The sequence below is a fragment of the Ictalurus furcatus genome, chromosome 23 (assembly GCF_023375685.1).
Source record: "Ictalurus furcatus strain D&B chromosome 23, Billie_1.0, whole genome shotgun sequence".
Lineage (NCBI taxonomy): Eukaryota > Metazoa > Chordata > Actinopteri > Siluriformes > Ictaluridae > Ictalurus > Ictalurus furcatus.
Window position 1 is genome coordinate 18,206,749 of NC_071277.1, and position 22,098 is coordinate 18,228,846.

The window sequence follows — 22,098 nt, forward strand, 5'->3', positions numbered from 1 at the left end:
GTTAATATCCATAAAGTCCTCATTCACAACTCCATACATATTACATTCCACTGAAATGTTGTTGTTGTTTTTTTTTTTTGACCGATATACACCGATGTACCAATTTCCAGATGTTGCACATGTACTCGTGTTGCAGTGTGTGCTCACGGGCCCATTCTGCTCTGTAGAGTAATCATCACACCTCGTCAATTGCACGAGTGCTAATAGAGGCCCGTTAGGGCGGGAATCACGCTGCCCCGTGCTCGCTCTACAGGGCGGTTAATGACAGGGTTGCCAAATCGGGCTGGTTTAAAAATACACAGCGACTTCCCAGATCTTGTTTTATGGTAAATAATTCGAATTGAATGAAACATATTTCAGCAAACAAAGGCAAAGTGTAAGTGCAGACACACTGTCAACGATAGACAGTGTAGGATACGCTGCAAAGACAGAAACAGAGGAAGATTATAGAGTTGATAATACCTGTACATCAGCCGTGTTTCATACGCAAAAGGCTGTTAAAAAATTAGCGCAACACCACTTGCTGTATTGAACACGGGTACAAATAAAACTGTATGCTGGATATTGTATATACACTGTACATTGTTGAGTCTCAACTACCCATTACGGGGTCAATAATAGTACCTTATAGCATCATTCAAGTGTGATAACCTCTAGTTTGAAGCGTCATTAAAGTCGTCCTGCTGCACCAAAGTCCATGGTCACAAGCCGTTTCCTGGTTTTAATAACGGCCTACTGAATCTACATGAACTTGAGAATTAAAAACTGATATGTAATCTGCTTGTCTCAGGGCGCCGGGGGCAAGAGATTCATGCACCACTGGTTGTTAATTTCAAATCTGCCTGAAATGTCAGGGCATCTGAGATGACACGAAGAATGAGGACGTGCATCTCTGAATAAGCCATGAGGTGATTTGTTCTAAATGACCACACTACTCATTTCTCCCGTTCTCCAGACCGCACTCGGCTTCACTCTTTGCTGGGTAAAACTCGTTCCGTGGCGCTGCGGTACGATTCGTCATCTTTAAATGGAATCTTCACACCTCCAGCTAAATGACCAGTCGTTACTAATGTGTATCGGACTTTCTGCATTATTAATAATGACAGCTATATAATGATCTGAGTGAAATTCACTTTGTGTTAAATCATAATAGGGAATTATTATTATTATTTTTTATATATATTTCTAGTATGGACTGGGTAAAATCAGTACGGAGAAAATATGATCAAATAAACGTTTTCAATCTTGCAAAACCAGCGCAAGGACTCTCACCATCTCATACGCAGCGGGCACCTTCTTCAGGACATCGGGCAGCAGCCCCTGAGCCTCCATGCTGGGGTACTGCTCCTTCAGGTTGAACAGCACAAGCGGGTTGTTGTCTGCACCCGTGAGACGAGACGACAGGGCCAGGATGCACTGTTTCAGATTGGCCACCGCTGACGAACCGCACAGCTCTTTAAACGACGCTAAAGAGTTCTGGGGAAACACACAGCCACGTCACACTGTGAAAAGTTCATTTGATGCCAGTTTATGTCATTTCTAATGTCTAAAGGTCACCTAAATTTTGAATTAAAAAATTCAATGGGGAAGGAAAAAAACAAACAAACAAACAAACAAACAAAAAAAAAAAGCAGTGAGTACTCTACATCAATTCTAAAAGTCTCTGATCTGTAAATGAAAACTGAGCTGCTACAGGAAGTGGTTTACTCGATGTTACCTGCAAGATTTTCTGAGCAAGGCTATGAGAAAAAAAAATTTGCCTACACACAAACACACACACGCACACTAATACAACTCAATTCACATCGAACAGAGCCAAGTTATTCCCAGTAAAGAACAGGAAGCTCGGCAGCAGCGGACAGCACACCTAAGATTTGTTATAGTCTTAAGGCGAGTCAATTGTTTTCACAGGATGAGCAGAGTGTAAACAGCTGTTAAAGTTAACTGCACAATGTGCCACGATAAACCCTAACACAATATAAACCAGGTTAACTATAATATCGTATAAAACGCGCTGATGGGCGAAAGCTCGGACTCTCTTGCTCGCTCATAAGAAGGTCTTCGTTTTTACTCTGAAGGAAAGGAACACTATGACGTTCGATGACGTATTCCGGAGAAATCCAGTGTAGAAGTAGTGGAGACGCTGGTTGCAAAGGTTGGACTCAAAGTCCCAGGATGCGGTGCAGCTATACGACGCGGTTACGAGTTACGAGACTTAAAAACTTTTTAAAAAATTAAATAAATAAAAAATACTAAAGAGCTGCTGCATCGCTCTCTAGGCAGAGATGAAGTGAGGGCTAAATCCCAGTATCACCACTATGGAAGGGCAACATGGTTAAATTAACCAAAGGTTTATAAAAAATAAAAATAATTATATAAAAAATAAATATAAATTTAAAAATAAAAATAAAAAAATAAATAAATATAAAAAAGAGACACAAATGTCTGAATGAAGTTTAATCAAAAAACAAAACTGGGATGTCACTGAATACAACATACTAATTATAAATATGGATAGTCCTTCAGGGTGGAAAGAGAAACTGGCTCACACATAAATCCAAAACCTCTCATACAGTTATACTTCTCCTACTTGCAGCTCATATTTCTTCTACGTTTTATAGCCATCCTTTATGAGCCTAGAGCCAAGAGTTGCTCACTGCATCAAAAAACGTAATTGGAAAAATGGAAAGATTTCCCACCTGCATGTTCTCTCTGAGGTCAGTTCCTTCTCGGAGCGGCTGTATGGCACTCTTAAAAACCTCATCCACCGCCTTGATGAGCAGTATCCTCATGGTGGCGTACTCCCGACTCCTTTTGCCTTTGCGGACCGACAGCCCTCTTTTGTGGGGCTTGCCCCCACCACGTCGGTTGGTAATGGCCACGTGGACAAACAACCAGACATGAGGAAGAACTTCACCAGTTAAAGACTGAAGGGGAATATGGCGAAAGCCTGGCTGTAGACACTCAAAAGGAATAGTGTACTGACCGATAAATTCATCCCCAATGTAGTCGTCGTCCAGAACGACGAAGCGTACCATCGCTAACTCAGGAAGATTAACCTGAAACTCGAAGCTCTCGTCGAAAAGGGGGTTGTCTCCATTCTGATGGACGGTTTTAGTCCTTTGTTCAGCACAATCGGCGGGGATGCCGTGGATCTCAACATATACGTAAGGGTCTACGACGTCTCCTTTGGCACCTGAGCCTTTGGGTTTGGGGAAATTTTGTCCACTGATGATCTTTATGTGAAGGAGTTGTGGAGATACTCCGGGCACTGAATCTTTAGTATTTGCGCTGAAATAAGACACCTGCTCCCTCATTATGGCTGGACGAAGTACATAGCCACAGTTGCCGTTTTGCCGGAACCAGCCGATGTTCAGGTCCATCATCAGGCCTGGAGTTTGGTAGTTCATTGCAACTATTTGGCAACCGCACTTCCAGAAATCCTGAGGGTTCATATTGCTCGAGTCGATCCGCATTGGACTAGGGTAAACCCTAGCGAGGAACTTCTTATTGTAATTGACAAATTCACCAGGAGAATCGCTAGCACACCTGCTAGCAAACACCTCATTGAAAGAGCAAAGCTCCCAATGCTTCTGGTTCTGGAATGCTGTCTGAAAGTCTTTAAACGGAATAGATTTGCACAAGGTCACCAGGTCAGAGAGGTCTTTGGTGAGCTGAAACTTTTTCGCTTGGGTAACAGTCTGCTGCTCCCCTCCTTCAATGTTCATTCGTTGAGACATTTCTGCCCCTTCGTCCTCGTCGGTCACTTCCCCCTCCGAGCTCGTGCAGGTGTTCCCTAGCTTCTTCCCTTTCAAAAGAATCTTGCCTTTCAAGTCGTTGGGGGAGGGAAGGTAGCTGTCTTCGGGTTTTGGTGCATCGGTGTGAATTTTGTCCCCGAGGATTTTTTTGAGGTGTTGAAACATTACTTTCTGCTGCTTGATGGAACAGTGATTCTCCAAACACAGAATCAGAGGAAATTCAGACGCTACAAAGGCGTACTTGTTTATAATGTCAATAACGCTGCGGAAGACAATCTGCGACGTCATGGTATGACCGGTGTAAATTACTGGCTCGTTGTCAGGCCCATCCCAAACATCGAGCTCTACGCTTCTACATCCCATTTTCAATGCGCGGATGTACCCTGTGATGTCCGAGGGACCCCTGAACTGGTCCTCGATTAGGTAGGTATTGTGAGAGGAGTTAATGTAATAGTGAGACAAAGGCTGGTTCATGTCTTGGCATACGGTCTTTTGTTCCGGATCAAAAATGTGGCAGTCGTTGGACATAAGGTAGTTTGTAAATCCGTCTAATGAGAGCCAGCCCTTGAGCTGCCCCTCTTTCGACGGCTCATACCTCTGAATAACCTCTAAGCTTGTGTCTTCACTAACCTGGGCCATGCCTTGTTCTGCTTCTAAAAAGATCATCAAGTCCTTGGTATCAAGAAATTCTTTGTTGCTAGAAAACTGAACGAGCAAGAAATATATTTCCGGCCTCGTGCAAAGATCATGATAGATCTCAACAAATTCCTCCTTTGTAACATCACACCCCATTTTGTCTTTTGCTTTATGCAGCTCTTTGAGTTTGAGTTCTATTTTAACATTTTTCAGTCCAGGATTCAGTTTTTTGGTCATCTGTACGGCAGTACAAAGACTTATACTTTTGCTGCCGCTCACGTCGGCCTCGTCGAAGAGATCCCCGAGCCAAGAAGAGCGCAGGTTGTTCTGACAACTTTCAATCATGTTCAGGGTATGTTTCCCATAGGATATCATGTACCTGAGCCCGGTCACCCAAATGTTAGCTACATCAGCAGTGTTCGCAACTAGATCCAGAGACTCGTAGTTCTCTCCGTAAATAATCGAGAATGCACAGTCTTCTGAAATCTGATCATAAACACCGTTGGTCCTGAAAGTGTCAGTATTCTTACCACTTCGCACTTCCTTAATGGACTTCACGTCGATTTTGGCTTTATCCGACTCCTTTTTCGACGGCTCCCACCTGAGCGACTGCATGTCTGCATCGAGCAGAAAGTATCGATAGTAAACCCTGGAGTTGGACCTCACTTTCCTCAACTCGGAACCATCCACCATGGCATTAATGCAGTCACTAGCACTGCTGATCTTCTTTTCTGTGGGCATGCTGCTGAAAGAGACGGTCTTCTTTCTCTCTTTGCGCTGCCTTGACCCATCCTGTAAAAGGACAGAGTTTATTCAATATAGTATTCAATATAGCTGCCTTTATATTAATACACGACAATAAACTATGCATAGATTATGATGTTTAGCGTCTCTAAAAACATGGATTATTTTTAAAAATTGATTTTAATCAGCTATTGTTTACTGTGAACTTCAGTCGAGATGATCAAAACAGACTGTAGGTAATGTGTTAGTTCCCAAAAGAATTTCCGCCTCACCCCAAGCTGTACACTGACGTTGAGTGCTACACATTCTTTTCGTCAACAACAGAATCATAAGACAAGGTTATCCAATCTTATCTGCAAAGAGCCAGTTTGGCTACATGTTTTCATTCCAACCAAGTAGGGGCAAACATGATTCCAGCTGTTGAATCAATTAACCTGTCATATGCTTCATATACTCTTAAAGAAAGTTGGATCAATCCTATGCAGTCCCGGAGAAACTTTGACCAATCCTGTGCATTACACTGTGCGATTTGGTCAACCCTGCCCTCTCTAGCACAAAGTCTGACCAATCCCACCCACTCCTGCAGAAAGTTTGATCAATCCCAGCCAGTCCAGCCTAAAGTTTGTCCAATCCCACCCACTCCTGCAGAAGGTTTGTCCAATCCCACCCACTCCTGCAGAACCTTTGTCCAATCCCACCCACTCCTGCAGAAGGTTTGTCCAATCCCACCCACTCCTTCAGAACCTTTGTCCAATCCCACCCATTCCTACAGAAAGTTTGATCAATCCCACCCATTCCTACAGAAAGTTTGACCAATCCCACCCACTCCTTCAGAACGTTTGTCCAATCCCACCCACTCCTACAGAACGTTTGACCAATCCCACCCACTCTTGCAGAAGTTTTGTCCAATCCCACCCACTCCTACAGAACGTTTGACCAATCCCACCCATTCCTACAGAAAATTTGACCAATCCCACCCACTCCTACAGAAAATTTGACCAATCCCAGCCAATCCAGCCTAAAGTTTGACCAATCGCCCCTACTCCTGCAGAAAGTTTGTCCAATCCTGCAGAAAATGTCCAATCCCACCAACTCCTGTAGAAAGTTTTACCAATCCCATCTGCTCCTGCTGTTATTAATTTTGTTGGCACCTGCCCAGAATGTTTTCTAAAAAAAAAAAAACCAGGTGGTTCTGTTTCCAAAAATATAAACAAATCAGTCATTTAAACCGTTGTGACCCTGACAAAGATAAAGCAGTTACTGTATATGAATGAATGAACGCAATCGTGAATCGTAAACACACAAATAATATATACATACTACTGTATTACCATGGCTAGAAAGTGAAATGAGGTTTGTTTCTGCCTAGATATCGTGCTCCTTACTAATAATTCAAATGAATAGCTCTGAGATTGAGGTCTTAGTCTCACAAAACATCAGAAACTACTTTTCTTTCATAGTCCACTGAGCCCTCAGGGAAGAAATGCCAAGCAAGTGGCTCAACTGAAGTAAGTAAGTAAGTAAGTAAGTAAGTAAGTAAGTAAATAAATAAATAAATAAATAAATGGGGGGGGGGAATGTATCCTATGATTCTTCCAATTAGGTAATGTCTCTACAAGCATAATACATCATTTCAAACAGATTCAAATGCTTACAAAATGAGTCAAGTCACAAAGACCACTACACCTTCAGGTGAATATATGAAACTTATGTTACTGTTTTATTTAATTGGCAAATTAAAATGAATCCCTCTTAAATCTCATTATCTAAAAGGGTGCCTATCCAAAAAACAAAAAAAAAAAAACGAAGAGCGCAGCCAGAACATTATTGAAAAAATTAATTTGGCTGAGTTTGCAATTTATCCATCTCTAAAATTGAGTTCATAATCCAATTAAAAATGTCCATATTTTACCCAGGACTTGACAGAAAATCAGTACACACTCAATATCTCTCTTTAGTGTGTTAAACAGAAAGCTGGGTAGAGGGAGATGGCAATATTAAAGTTTGATTAATAAAATCAGTACGTGGTATCATTATTAGGATATTATTCGTTTTTAATGAAAATGAAACAGCAGGTTCAAAGGTTAAAGTATCAATACTTTAATATTGATCCACCCTACCCTACTCAAAATGGCTTCACACACGCAAGTACCTTAATCCTCGGTGACCAAGCCGAGAGCCGTCACGGAAAAGAAAATCTCCCTAGAGATGGAACGTAAGGAGACTCGGAAGGGGATTAGCATTTAGCTTTCAATCAAACAGTCTCGTTTGAGTGGAAATAAGATCTAACACAGGGTCTAGAAGCAAGAATTCATGACCTTTCATCGTATTAGACGCCTACACGCATTCAAAAAGTCATTATTAAGGCTTAGGCCAGCCGTGCTAAATAAGGACGCGATACAGGATAGTGTCAAATCAAGGAATTATCAGAGAACAATGTCCTCGTTCTGTTCAAACATTTCAAAAAAAAGTATATTAGGCGAGATCAGCATAAACGCTTTTTCCACAGGTAGCGCTATTCATAATCTCAGTGTCGTTTGGTTACAGTAAATCCAAAATGTTAAATTGTGCGTCTATATTTCATACGAGCATGTTTCCCGAATTTGGACAGAAGTGCATAAACCTTGCGCTGTAAAATAAATCGTTTCTGTTGTTTCTCTCCCTCTCTCTCATGCAGTCATGTTAGAAGAAGCTCTCCTAAGAGAAATAGCATAGGCTTGACGTAGTGTCCCTGTCACAGTAAGTTATGACTAAAGCATGATGAGTCTCCATCCAGAACATAAAGACCATTCATCCAAACATGCCCAAAAGCGGCAAGTGGGTAGGGCTTTACAAAAAAAAAAAGAAGAAAAAAAACATCATATTAAGATCGCAATCTCGATTCGTTTCTTGATGTGATGCTGTGTCGCGTCGACGTAATTCACGTTCAGGCGATCGTTACTTCAAACAGAGCACTAATGTTCATGTTTATTCGTATAGTCGGTGTACCACATGACTTCACAGCGGCTCTGCAGAAGAAAAAGAGCCGAGACTGAATCGTAATATGGATTTGAACTAAACTGCAGCGTAAATGAGCAGATCTGACCTAAACAAAACGTGTATTTTATGTGTAAATTCCCCAAATACTACACTAAATGTAATAAAATGAATGGAATCAAAGCTCACCAACATTGCCACTAGGCCTGGGCAATACACAGAGACATAGCTAGCATCGATGATGTGATAAATTATGTCGCGATACACTTTTCAGAAATATTGCAGGTAGCGTTAATATTTTTTTTATAACAATTACAAACACTGACTTAGCCACGGAAGTAGCTGATTAGATTATAGATTAGATGCTATATTAATATTTATTGGGCAAGATTGGTTAAACTCTCTGTGGGAGCACATGGGATTAGTCAAACTGTGCTAGAGTGGGTGGGATTAGTCAAACTTTCTGAGGGAGCAGACGGGGTTGGTCAAACTTTGTGCTAGAGTGGGTGGGATTGGGCAAACATTGCGCTAGTGTGGGTGGGATTGGTCAAACTGTGCTAGAGTGGGTGGGATTGGTCAAACTATGCTAGAATGGGTGGGATTGGGCAAATATTGTGCTAGAGTGGGTGGGATTGGGCAAACATTGTGCTAGAGTGGGTGGGATTGGTCACACATTGTGCTAGAGTGGGTGGGATTGGTCAAACTGTGCTAGAGTGGGTGGGATTGGTCAAACTTTCTGTGGGAGTAGCTGGGATTGGTCAAATTTTGTGCTAGAGTGGGTGGGGTTAGTCTACAAACTACCAGTGTCCTTACAGAAGCATCCCTTAAACCTAGACTTTCTCTGTTTTTTTTGTTTGTTTGCTTGTTTGTTGTTTTTTTTAATGCAGCACTACTGGTTAACTGGTAGTTTGTTAACCTACAAACCTAAATACTGCGATGCTATTGTGTATTGTGTATCGTAGAAATGCTTTCATTTATCATAGTCAAATTGCACACCCTTAATTGTCGTGAATAATTATTTAACCAGCTGTTAGCATTGCTGCCTTCCTTTTAAATTTATACACATCCTAATATGATTACCGACGGTTTACCAAACAGGAGCCATTGCTCAGGATTTTGACGTTTGCAGAACAAACGTGCAGCAAATCAGTCATTCTATATGTAGCTGAGCTGCAATGCTACAGTCATATCATGTAAGAACTGAATACATTTGCATACTGTTGCTTACAAAGAATCACTTCTACTCCAGAAAATTCCTTTTTCACCTGCGTTCGTGCAGCGCCGGCTGTGGCGTTTGCACGATAAGTGCAGGGATTCCACACATTTACTCAGGTAAAAACATTCATCACCCAAGAGTCTGTATATATATATCGAGCTCGAGCAAAACAAGCACGGCTTTGTGAGCGAAAGGCCCCCGTGGGACCAAATCACCAATCAAGCCTTGGGCTGTCCATGTGATAGGCTTGAGAATAATAGGCCACAACAAAGGCGTGTATGTTCCAGCACACTCGGCCGGATCAGAAGGAAGTCTTAACTTCCTGTTGGAAATCACTGACCGTCTGAGATTAGCGCAAACGGCTTTACGGATTAGACGCTTAATCTGAAATCAGCTGATGTCCTTTGTCAAGGGAAAAAAAAAAAAAAATACCAGTGATATGTTTTCATTCGCTCAGATCTTGTCTCATCTGTTTGTTGTTCCGAGGAAGCCTGAGAAATATCGGCTAAAACCATTGTACATCCGTGCGAGTGCGCACGCGCGTGTGTGCTTAATCACTGTCACAGTCCGACAGCAGAAAGTGATTCAGCTTTTGGACAACCGTTAATGGCTTTTAGCCGGATGTTCTGCCCAACTCTAATGACATCATCTCAGCAAAAGGAGGACGGCAGCATAATGCGTCTTTATCTCCAGGTGCCTGGAGCTTTGTGTCACGGATACGGCTGACTCGGGTAGACTCGGGACCCGAGATGTTTTCGCGCAGGTGTGCACAGGAACAGAATCATCAGCATGCACAAAAAGTTGTTTTCTTTGTTAGCGTCATAAAAACCAGTATGCACCTGCATATTAAAACACAGGGCTCCCGTCTCTAGTTTGTGTAGCATTTTGATCGGATCGGATTTCTCTCATGCGGTGTTCCTCGTTGATCTTTCAGTAACGACAATTTCCACCAGATTTATAAACGTTTCCGAAACACCGATTCTCTTCGTACTCGCGCGTGTACGCCGATTCTCCACGAAGCGCAAAGTGCGTTCCTGACACGGCTCGTTTGCATTTAGTGACGCCCACAAAACTCCGTAAAAGGAGACGTGCACAAACAGCGGAGAGCATAAAATAAACAATGAGAGTAAAAAGCTGAAAATCAGAACTGGAAGTTATTTTGACTCACTTCTATGCCAGTAAAAATATTTAATAATATATCATAATAATAATAATAATAATAATAATAATAATAAACAAGCAGTAAATCCTCCGTCAGCTGAGGCGTCTGAGGCATTCTCCCGTTAATACGGCCCATTTCTTTGGTCACACTCGAATCGTTCGTTTTTATCCGTCTTGATTTATGGGTGTGTGCGTTGGCTCGCTTTCTTTATTATTTATATTCTTCCATTAATTCCAATAAGATAAAAGCTGGTTTTCACTAAACGTTCTCGACGGTACTCTTCGTCCCTGACCTAGTGAACTAGCGCGAGGATGTGGTTTTGACAGAGACTCCAAAGCTCTTCTATAAAGTCGCTCTGGATAAGAGTGTCTGCTAAACACTGTAATAAACACCGTATAAGCTAGTTTAAACACGACCGTATATCCCAGATATAAAAGCGCGGTGATCCGTGCACGGTGTTCGATTTGAAGTGATCGAGTCGTGGTTTTACGTCCGTCCGTCCGTTTTACCAGGCGAAAAATGACACTAGGTTCTTGTGCTATGGAATTATTCTGGAGCGTCCGTACGTTTATTTTCGTGCCCGACGCTACAGACTGGATTTATATCTGTTTTCATTTCTGTCCGGTCTGATTATATTACGCTCTACGCCGATATACGAGGTGCTTTTGTTGTTTGTGTCCGTTGCTTTTCTATCTTTTCTCGTCGGCAAATTCATCTCGCCTGCAATTTCTCGTCGAGCGATAATCTCTCGTCTCTAATCTTTAATCCCTTCATAATCAGAGTGAACCGATCATCAAAAAAAATTCATAAATAAATAAGAGGTGGGGTTTTTTTTTTTGTTTTTTGCTAACTTTCTTGTAAGATTTTTTTTTTCGGCGCAACAACTTTCCTAAATTTAACTACATTTTTTAATAATATTTGAAATGGCGTATTTCTTGAAGGTTAACTTTTTAAAATGAGCAGAAATTCAGACAAAACTCTCAGACGGTGTATCGCGGTTCAAAACATTGACGTGTATTTCAATACATAAGAAAATACCTGCGTGTACAGTATAACTCGTTGAAAAAGTTAAAGAAGTCCCCCTTTGTTTACTGTGGATGCCGTGGGCAGCCATTTTGATTTGATGTCATTTGATGAACTCTGGGGTTGAACTGACCTTCTGAGTGGAGGGGGGATTTTCTTTCACTTTTCTCAGTCCTAAGCCTACGTTTTATGCAATTCGAATGCGGCATGCGGGCCAGCGGTAGTTGTGGAGAAAATGACTGGCTGCTTTACGTAATGGTTATATAATCCCGGAATCCAAATGCTTATAGGAGAATCTTCCTTTATACTAAGAGCTCATTAGCGCAAGCAAATGTGCGAAGCGTGCCAAAAGCTTCAAACCACTGCAGTCGGAGTTAACGCGTTCCCACAACAGTTCTCTGAAGACAAAGTTTGCACGTTTCCATTTGAACCACAGCAGACGACCTCGGTCAATAATGCACAGATCGTACGTCTGAAGAATCTGTTGCTCTACTTTTTTTTTCTTTCTTTTTTTTTTCCCCACCGCTGAAATGGCGTTTTAAAACGACACCGGGGTCAGCGTAATACGCATTTCTCGTCCGTCACTTCTCAAATCAATGAGAGAACAATTCAGGCAGAACGAATTCCAGCGACTACGGCACCGGAGGTGGAGGCGGCTCTCGGTGCGTTCGATCGAAATCAATCATTGAAAACCAAACTGTCATCTGCGGCCTGGTGCTGCTGCGGTCCCTCATAAAACTCACCGAAATAGCACGGCGAACATCTGGCCTAGTTTTCTTCAAAGAATTCTGATTAAACGTTTAAAAAGAGCGCGTTAAAATCCTCTTTTTAGAAGCCGAGTGTGTCGGACAGACCGCGAGACAAGCAGCTAACAAATGACAGGGGAAAGATACGAAGGCTTTAAAGTCGGGAGGTCACGCAGAAATTTCCTAAACCTCTGGATAGACGTGTGACCGGGATACTGTGACATGAAGAGAAAAAGAAAAAAAAACACAATTCTTTCAGGTAGACAAAGTTCCAGATGATTTTTAAAACATACTTTTATAGCAAAGATATGAGAGAGAGAGAGAGAGAAACAAATAAATGTGAATTACCTATTAAAGAATTCACACTTCCACGAGTGCAGCAGTGTTTATGTAACGAATAAAACACTTCAGGGTTTGCTGGTTTGAGAAAATAATCCAGGACATCACGCAGAGTTACTCCCCACCGCAAAGTGGATTATTTTCCCATAACCGCACACCCCGAAGTGTTTTATTCGTCTTGTATTACAGGATGCCAAGGATTATGTTATTTTATAGTCGGAAAGCACAAGCTCCTCTGTCCTGAAGACTTTCCCGTGGCAGAAAACTTACTGACTCTTACAAAGCACTGACACTGGAGACTCCTTCCTAAAATGTTAAATAAACATCTTACAGAAATCTTCACCATAGCAACATGGACTGTTCATTGTTTATGTATCGCTGTACTGTATAGCGTCCTCGAGCTCTGGAAAGGGCGCTACATAAATGAAACATTTTATTATTATTATTATTATTTATACGTTTGTTGTTTGCTGTTACTATACAAACTACAACATATTAGAATGAGCGCATTAATATCAACCCATGATTCACAGTTGGCGCTACCGTCAGAGCCGCTGTCATAGACAATGAATGGACACCTTCTGACCAATCAGGTTGGAGAATCCGACGGCACTATGGTGTAGTGGCGTTTAATGCTGTTCTCTTTGAAAACTGGAAAGCTGTAAGTCGATACAATGCATGTTTATGGAAATCAAACCGTTCATTCTTCAGATTTTGCATTCGCGTTTACACGATTAAGCAGAAATGCTTATCCAGAGCCACTCATAGACATGCGCTGTATTCTCCATGGGGAAAAACAACAACAATAACAACAAACAACAAAAAACAACATATCCTCATGAAAAGACAAAACAGGCTACAGTCTGAGAATACTCTAACGCTATATCCCAGTTAATACGAGAGATAGTACAGCAAAGAAAAGAGGTTTTTAAAGGTTTTTTTTTTTCTTCTGATTGTTGCTGCATTACTGATGTCCCTGTTGACCTTCAGGTCAGGTCGTGTGTTTGGAAACGTTGTTGGTTCCTCATCCTCCTTAGGATTTCCTCTCATGGCGTCGAAGGAAAGCCCTCATGCCTTTGGGCTTGAAAAAAAAAAAAAAAACAATGCTGTGAAACCACCCTGTGGTTCGCACAGCAATTTCGTTATTACTAAATAGTCTATTTCTGTGCGTTTACGTAAGTGCTGCTTTTAGGTGTTCGATTGTTTAGGTACACGCTCAGAAGAATATAGAGCATTTTCCAAATTCCCAATTAAATACAGCTCAAAGGAAAAACTTGTACAACCGAGCCATATACAGACAAAATATATGAGTTCTATATTAAAAGCGTCAGAAGGTAATACTGAACGCTCCTTATAATTTAAATCTAGCAATAAATAAACTGGGATGTTATTTAACAAAGAATTGTGCGAGATGAATATGGTGAAGCTTTCTGTACGGAGATAAAGTCTGGAAGGAGTCTCCAGTTTCGGCGTGGTAAGCTTGTTGATTATTTTTCCTATAGCAGAACGTCCCGGAGTGTTTAATTCCATATGAAACCATCGAGTGGTAAACATTGTGATACCGTTCAGAGATAAACAACAACATGTAAACAAAAGGTCACGTGGATGACACAACAGGAAGTGATAACGTGTGAGAGCAACTGAGGTTGTTTCTTTAACAAAAACAGAGCAGTGGTGACATAGTGGTTGGGGTGGAGAGTTTACATCTAAAAAAAAAAAAAAAAAAGCTTACAAACGCATGCGCGAGATCTCATTACTGAAAGATATCGGTCAGGAGAGGGTTACATGAATTTCCAAAACATTCAAAATGTACCATGGTACACCACTGAGGGCCATTATCAAAGTGGATTAAATGGGGCACTACAGTGACATCACCAAGAACGGCACGGCACGTATGTCCAAAAGTGACGAAAGGACTGGAAGAAAAATGATCAGCGAGGTTGCCAGGAAACCTACGGCAACAATAAAGGAGTTGCAGAAAGGTCCTGGTCACTCCCTGGGCATAATTCTAAAAGATTTGTTTTGTGCAAAATCAAGACAGCCATACCATACCCACAGTGAAGCATGGTGGTGGCAGCATCATGCCATGCTGCTTCTCTTCAGCAGGGAAGGAGGCTCGAGTCAAGATCATGGTGAGATCAGTGTGACAACAGCATGTAATTGCAAATGTCACATGGACAGCATAATAGGAAGTGATAACGCATGCCGACAATGACGGAAGTCCTGGATGTGAGGTCGTTTCTTTAACAAAAATACTGCAGTCGTGACTGGGGTTGAGAGTTTCCGCTGTTCAGACCTTAAACATATTTACTCTTAACTGCTCGGCTAACGGGTTCAACTAAACATGCCGTGTTTTAATGCAACGTTATAATGTGACACTTACAACGGTGTGGTTCGTTCTAGACAAAAGGTTTTACAAAACATTTCCAACGTCAGAGTTCGGTGTTTTCTGACTTCCTCTTACGGAGGAAAAACAAAAGCCGCGTACGGAGTTGAATTTCGCACCGAAAACGAGAACCCGCACTGAAAGGATTTTGTTTAATGTAGCGCACGGAGCCGGGAGCGTTGTGTCATCAAGACCCATCGAGAACCAAACACAGAGAGACTAAAAAGGCACTGAAAAACCTGTGTTTCCCTGATGAGCGACTATTTCTAAATCCCCTAATGGATTGAGAGGCTTTTTCTGGCTCGCTGCACAGTTCATTGAGGTATTCACGTGGGACTTGCGTCTATCTGCCTCTAATGTCCGCTCGGCAGCGGTAATCGCACTAAAGTGCATCGGATGTGTGTCTAGAACGCGGGCTTGCGAAATAAAGCCATCAATTAAAGCAGGACAACATTGTGCGTCCTTACTTTACTTGATTCTTTTTTTTTTTTTTTAAAGGGAATCGATAAAACGTGAACGGAATATATTTCGGAGTACTGAGCGCGTGCGTTAGCGCGTCTTAAAAATCCCTCGGGTTATGTTATTGTAAACGGTGGCTTCGGAGACCCCATATGGACTGTAGTGCTGAACATTAAGTGTTCGCTGCTAAACAATTTACTCGCTCCCAAGAGGAAGGTTAACCCGGTTACCGACGAACATGTCCGGCTGCCTCGAACGCACCACGGGCCCGGCTCCAATCACCTGAGCCGAAGGGCTTTCTCTAGAGGCTCGTGATCCGCCTAAAGTGCACTAGTGTCTCTTCACAATAGGGTCCTGCTCTGGTCAGAAATAGCTCGTTACATCCTCCCATTACTAGGACTGGTGCGGCACTGAGCATGGCAGCTTGGCTCTCCCCCACGTATTAACTGGAAATTTAACACCACAGCTTGCATAAGCTTTCCTGCTCTCCAGAAGCGTTGCAAATGCATCACCTTTGGAGTGTGTGCAGATTCGATGAATTCCCACCGCATTAATCATTAATGCAAAAAACACCTGTTGTTTTTCAGGGAACTGTTTTGACTATTTGTTCACTCATCAGATATGAAAGTGTGTGGGGGTTTTTCTTCCCAGCGTTTTCTCCCTAAATTTGTCTCGGCAAATTCCCACCCACCAGCCAGCGACAGCTACGGACTTGGAGAGGGTGAAAACTAACACGGGCGTCCTCCGAGACACATAACGGCAGCCAAGCATATCTTTTCAAACTGATGCTCGTGCTGCGTAACGTAACATTACCGTAGAAAACATTGTGGATTTACACTTCAAGTAAATACATACGGTTCTTTTTTATTATTATTATTATTATTATTATTATTATTATGATGGACCAGTATTAAGTTTTACATCACAATGCTTTGATATGACAACAACAACAAAAAAACCCCTGCTAGATGTTTATCTGGACATCGTAAATGAACTTGTACATGAAAGTATCTCTTTCAGAACATTATCACGTCTAGTTATCCTTAGGGTATTTAGAAATGGTCTCTTTTTTTTTTTAACCAGCGAGAAAAAGATTCACCTGCATGGGTGAATCACCACATGGGTGAGTTTATTACTAATGGCGAGTGAGTCAAGGCTGAAAATTAAATCTCCGATAGACCTGAACGTCGCGGGTTTTCATTAAGCCCGAGATCCTGGGGCCATGAGATCATAATGAAATAAAATAACGTGTGGTCCAAAGATTTAATCAGATGTAAATCAGTCTCTCGCTTCCCCACGCAGACTATATACTCTACAGCCAAATGGAAAGGCGGTAGAACCTCCTGGGTGGTACCCGGGGGAAAAAAAAAATACGATTAGGTCAAATTAGGTCGATTACGACTGGGCAAACAGGAAAATCTTGAGTTAAAAATGAGCTCTTAATGTCAATTTGCCTTCCTGCATCAAATCAGCTAACTAAAATTTCACCGTCGTATTTACTTGGTACAGGAAGCTGAACACAAGGGGACACTGTGTCGGCATAACCACCGTACACAATTTCCCCAAATTACTCTACTTTTAGATCTGAAATGACTTCCATCGAACAAAAAACGGCAAATGGAAAGTGATGTTTGGGATTTCACCAGTTTATATTATTTCTAACAGGAAAGAAAGGATCGTTCCCACTATGGGTTCGGTTTTAACTGACGGCCGTTTAAGCCGGTTTAATCGCAGGGTTTCGTCTGCTAAGCGGCAGCACAAGAAATTAAATTACCACCGTGACACGCTGACGAGACTTCCAAACGTGGCTAGGTTATTGCTTGCGATGGCGCTCACAATCGTGGGCTCGAAAACTGGAAGAAAATCGGTTGCTCCTGGGCTGTAGGGGAAAACAGGCCAAATATGATCGGAGTCATCTCTGGCACATGTGGCGTTCAGGCTACTGGATGAAACTGTGTGGAAAAGATCTGTGAGAAATATACTGTACACATCACTTCCTCTAAGGTGTACATTTGGTAATCGCCAATGAGTAGGAAGGATGAACTGTTCAGCAAAAGGTTCGTACTCAATATATTCAGAAGGGAGAACCTGCGATATATGAAGACATACACTTTATACACCATCCACTTCACAAGAAGAACTGGTTCGAATGACGACAGTCGTGGTGAGCAGAAACGCAGCCCGGGAAGCACGGCGTGTCGAACCTTGAGGTGGATGGGCTACAACAGTGGAAGACTACATCATTCCTGTCAGCCAAGAACAGGAATCTTAGGCAACAGCAGGAAAAGCCTCATCAAAACCGGACGGTTGGCGAGTCAAGAAAAATCACCTTTGTCTGAGTGTCAGAATTTAGCATCGTCGGCATGAATCCATGGACCCGACCTACCTGCTAGCAGTTCAGGCTGCTGCTGGTGGTGGTGTAATGGTGCTAGGAATGTTTTCTTGGCACACATTAGGCCCATTAACACTAATCAAGAGTCGTTTTGAATGCCACAGCCTATTTAAGTCATCTCAGACTGGCTCCATGATCGTGACAAGAAGTTCAGTGTTCTTCAGTTCGGCAGCCTCCTCAGTCACCAGATAATTATGGATCTAATCGAGCACCTTTGGAATGTGGTAGAACAGGAGATTCGCAGCACAAATGTAGAGCTGACAAAAATCTGCAGCGATCGCGTCAACATGGGGCAGGATCTCGAAGGAACGTTTCCAACACCGTGTGGAATCCATGCCGTGAAGAACCTAGGCTGTTCTGAGAGTAAAGTGGGGTTCTTGCCCAGTATTAGTGTGGACATAGCAGTTAGTTGCCACATCAATTTAAACTGATTCAATGTTTCGGTTTGTCCATTCTGTCTTCACTGTAAACTTTTTATTTATTTTTTTTTGGAAAGCCATGAAGATCCACAACATTAATGGCACATTAGAAATGGCACAATACCACTATTTCATTTCCAGAATGATTCTGATACTGAAAGTATCAGGTGATATCACAACCCATCTAATATTTTTCTTTGAAAACTACTACTACTATTACTTATTTTCTCTTTAAAAAAAATATACAGGAAAAAATACAAGCAAGCCTCTTTATAAACATTTCCACTGCCAGAAAAATATATATATATATTTTCCAAATTTCCTTTTGTTACAGAATCAGATCAAATTCATAGTTTTGGGCGGGTCGGGGGGGGGGTTTCGGCCAGATACCGATCCTGAGTGTTGAATCAGTGCCGTCACTGAATGTAAAAATAAACAGATATCAAGTGTTGTTCTTTAATTGCTCATATCGCTGTGGTGCAAGAGGAACCTCGGGGAACCGTTTTCCTTTAAGAGCACACCTACGTCTTTACATCACAATAATTGGACATGACACCGTATTAAAGAAAATGACGACTGTACTTACGTCAGGATGTTGAAAAAATTGATATAATACTGAAGAACAAAGTCGTTGTTTGTTTTTCTTCCGAAAGGTTCAAACGAAAGAAAAAAAAATAAAAAATCTGTGAAAATGATTTATTTCGCTGAATATTTTCTCTCGGTCAGCATGCGACGCACTTCCATGGACGGTTTAGAATCTGGAGATTAATTTGCCATTGCTGAGACTCCCTCAACACACTGACCGACAAGACGGAGTACAGATCATCCTTGCATGGACCTTACAATTGCTTAGCAGAATGATCGCCAGTTCTGCTGGTTCACAGTGGAAAAATCTTTAAAAAAAAAAAAAAATTAAAAAATAAAAAAAGAACCCTGTGGTAACTAGTATGACCCAAATACCAAATCAATGTAATCAGAGTAAAGCGTTGAGGAATTACGGTTTTGAGTGCAGGGGTACTTTAACTTTATCTCAAACCCTATCCGTGCCAAGACAATTTAAGGCTGAAGCTGTGTTATTGCAGTGCAGACTTACTGTATAAAAAAAAAAAAAAAAAAAAAAAAAAAAGGCAGGGGGGGGAAAAAAAAAAAAAAAAAAAAAAAAAAGCCACACAGCCTGCAAATCAACTCATAGCAATAACAAACATGGGTTGCAAGATTACGACATAGTCACTGCTCAAGAAAACCCCTCCAATTTCTGGTTAGCTGTGTTAGGAAATACGCCGAGTCTAAAACATATTTCCAAAGAAGAACGAAATTTGGATGATTCATTGGTATAAACAGGAACTGCTAACGATTACTTTACTCCCAATATGCCTGATAAACATATCTGACCGGATCGATATCTTGTCTAATTAGTGATGAGAAACTAAATGCAGTGGTGGAAAAAAAAAAAAAAAAACATTCGCATGTCAGATAAAATGCGTTATTTCAAGAGACTGGCTCTACTTTCCAATTAAATCCGTCTTCACGTAGCCATCTAGGCTAATCTAAAAATACACCACAGGTCTGAAAGGTGGTAAGACGACGTGTCTGTGCAACAGCCTGACCACGTATTCTCTCGCGCTTTCTGAGCCGCGAGACAAACGACTCGCTCGACCGTGTCCGCGCCTCTAATTAGGAACTCTAACTCGCTCTGCGGCTCGGCTCCCCGAACTCCGCGATAAGGTCAGGCCTGTGGTTCCTTTCTGACGATCGTTCCATTTTAATGACTCGAACAACGAAGGAAGAGACACAAAGTGTGAATATCATCCCTGAAAGCCACTTGCGAGCAAAATGCCAACTCGGTGATGTATCAAGATGGTGGTTTACTAAGATAAAGCAATCTAAAACAGCCTTAATAATGATCTATACAGATACACGTAACGATGCTGCCACCCTGAAGTCGATTCTTTTCCAATAGCAGCACATCCTGAAGTTTTCCACTCCTCTGATACCACAGCAACATGCTGACGCTTTAAATTGGTTTCTTTGTTAAATAATAATGCTTCATACTTTTGATCCAATTATAATTACACTACGGTGGAATGTTATGGTGGTGCGACTATCAGACATTTGGCGTTGGAAAGGCTATAACTCTGCTGATGCTAAAATCATATCGACCACCGAGGCGAGGCAATTCCCCGATCGGAAGACTTTATGCAAATCAGTGTACTAGTTTTCACTCTGGGCCGTCACTGCGTACGTCCATAATCGTGATGTGGTGCTGGGTTAACGTTAGCCTCTGTGGCTCCACATGCGGTGAAAAGCAACAGAAAGACATGCATCAATCTGCTCCATTTGCTGAAATTGCCCTTCAAGGCAGATCTGTGTAGAAAGTTCAAAGAGGCAGACATCAAGATAAATCGCCCTCATCCTGAGACCTGGAGCTGCGGCGGGATCCGAACGTCCAACTACCAAGGCCTGTTTTTATTTACAAACGTTCCCTCGGAAGAAACCATCATTTAACCCTGAGACTGGTTCATTTTTAGCTGTAAGACACTGATCATTTTTTTATGTATATAGTGTTGCGAACGATAACCATTGTTAACTCGTGTTAACATGACTAAACTGAATTAATCTGACCTTTGACCTGATTAAATGAATTACCTGTTGCATTAGTGAGGTACAGGCAGGAGAAAGGTTTGAGAGCCGAATTCTTAAGAACAGCTTTTAAGCTAAATACCGTCTTTCACTTAAGCGACATATAGTACTTGTCCATTGCACTACATTGCTATATTGCATTTTCTAAACACATCCAACAGATACACCTGTATTTATTTTCCTTAATTGTTGCATGTTTCCTGACCAAATGAGTGCTCAATGGCCTTAATGTAATTTACTTTAGCAATTCAATCCAATGCTTTTAATAACTTTTCCTGTAACATATTATAGTTGAATACAGCATTACCATTTAAGGGCATGAGTGAGTGAGCCAGTGAGTGAATCCTTGAGTGTGAGAGGGAGTAATTCAGTGAGTGAGTGAATGAGTGAGTGAATGAATAAGTGAGTGACTATATCAGTGAGTCAGTGAGTATATCAGTGAGTCAGTGAGTATATCAGTGAGTCAGTGAGTATATCAGTGAGTATATCAGTGAGTGAGTCAGTATATCAGTGAGTGAGTCAGTATATCAGTGAGTGAGTGAGTCAGTGAGTATCAGTGAGTGAGTGAATCAGTGAGTGAGTGAGTCAGTGAGTATATCAGTGAGCGAGCAAGTCAGTGAATATATCAGTCAGTGAGCGAGTGAGCAAGTCAGTGAGTATATCAGTGAGTGAGTCAGTGAGTATATCAGTGAGTGAGTGAGAGAGTCTGTGAGTATATCAGTGAGTGAGTCAGTGAGTCTGTGAGTGAGTGAGCGAGCAAGCAAGTCAGTGAGTATATCAGTCAGTGAGTGAGAGAGTCTGTGAGTATATCAGTGAGTGAGTGAGTGAGTCTGAGTGAGTGAGTGAGCGAGCAAGTCAGTGAGTATATCAGTCAGTGAGTGAGAGAGTCTGTGAGTATATCAGTGAGTGAGTGAGTGAGTCTGAGTGAGTGAGTGAGCGAGCAAGTCAGTGAGTATATCAGTCAGTGAGTGAGAGAGTCTGTGAGTATATCAGTGAGTGAGTGAGTCTGAGTGAGTGAGTGAGCGAGCAAGTCAGTGAGTATATCAGTCAGTGAGTGAGAGAGTCTGTGAGTATATCAGTGAGTGAGTCAGTGAGTCTGTGAGTGAGTGAGCGAGCAAGCAAGTCAGTGAGTATATCAGTCAGTGAGTGAGAGAGTCTGTGAGTATATCAGTGAGTGAGTCAGTGAGTCTGTGAGTGAGTGA

At 41.8% G+C, this 22,098-nt stretch overlaps 1 protein-coding gene across 4 annotated transcripts in view; it reads right to left on the reverse strand.

Annotated features, from left to right (window-relative positions):
* Positions 1 to 22,098, reverse strand: part of LOC128600042 (inactive phospholipase C-like protein 2) — a 53,802-nt gene that overhangs the window by 24,619 nt on the left and 7,085 nt on the right. For all 4 annotated transcript variants that reach the window (XM_053612167.1, XM_053612170.1, XM_053612168.1 and 1 more), the window contains 2 exons: positions 2,700 to 5,186; positions 1,273 to 1,476 (listed from right to left, as the gene is read on the reverse strand). In XM_053612167.1, coding sequence (XP_053468142.1) covers positions 1,273 to 1,476; positions 2,700 to 5,186 — 2,691 coding nt within the window. The remainder of the gene's footprint in view (positions 1 to 1,272; positions 1,477 to 2,699; positions 5,187 to 22,098) is intronic.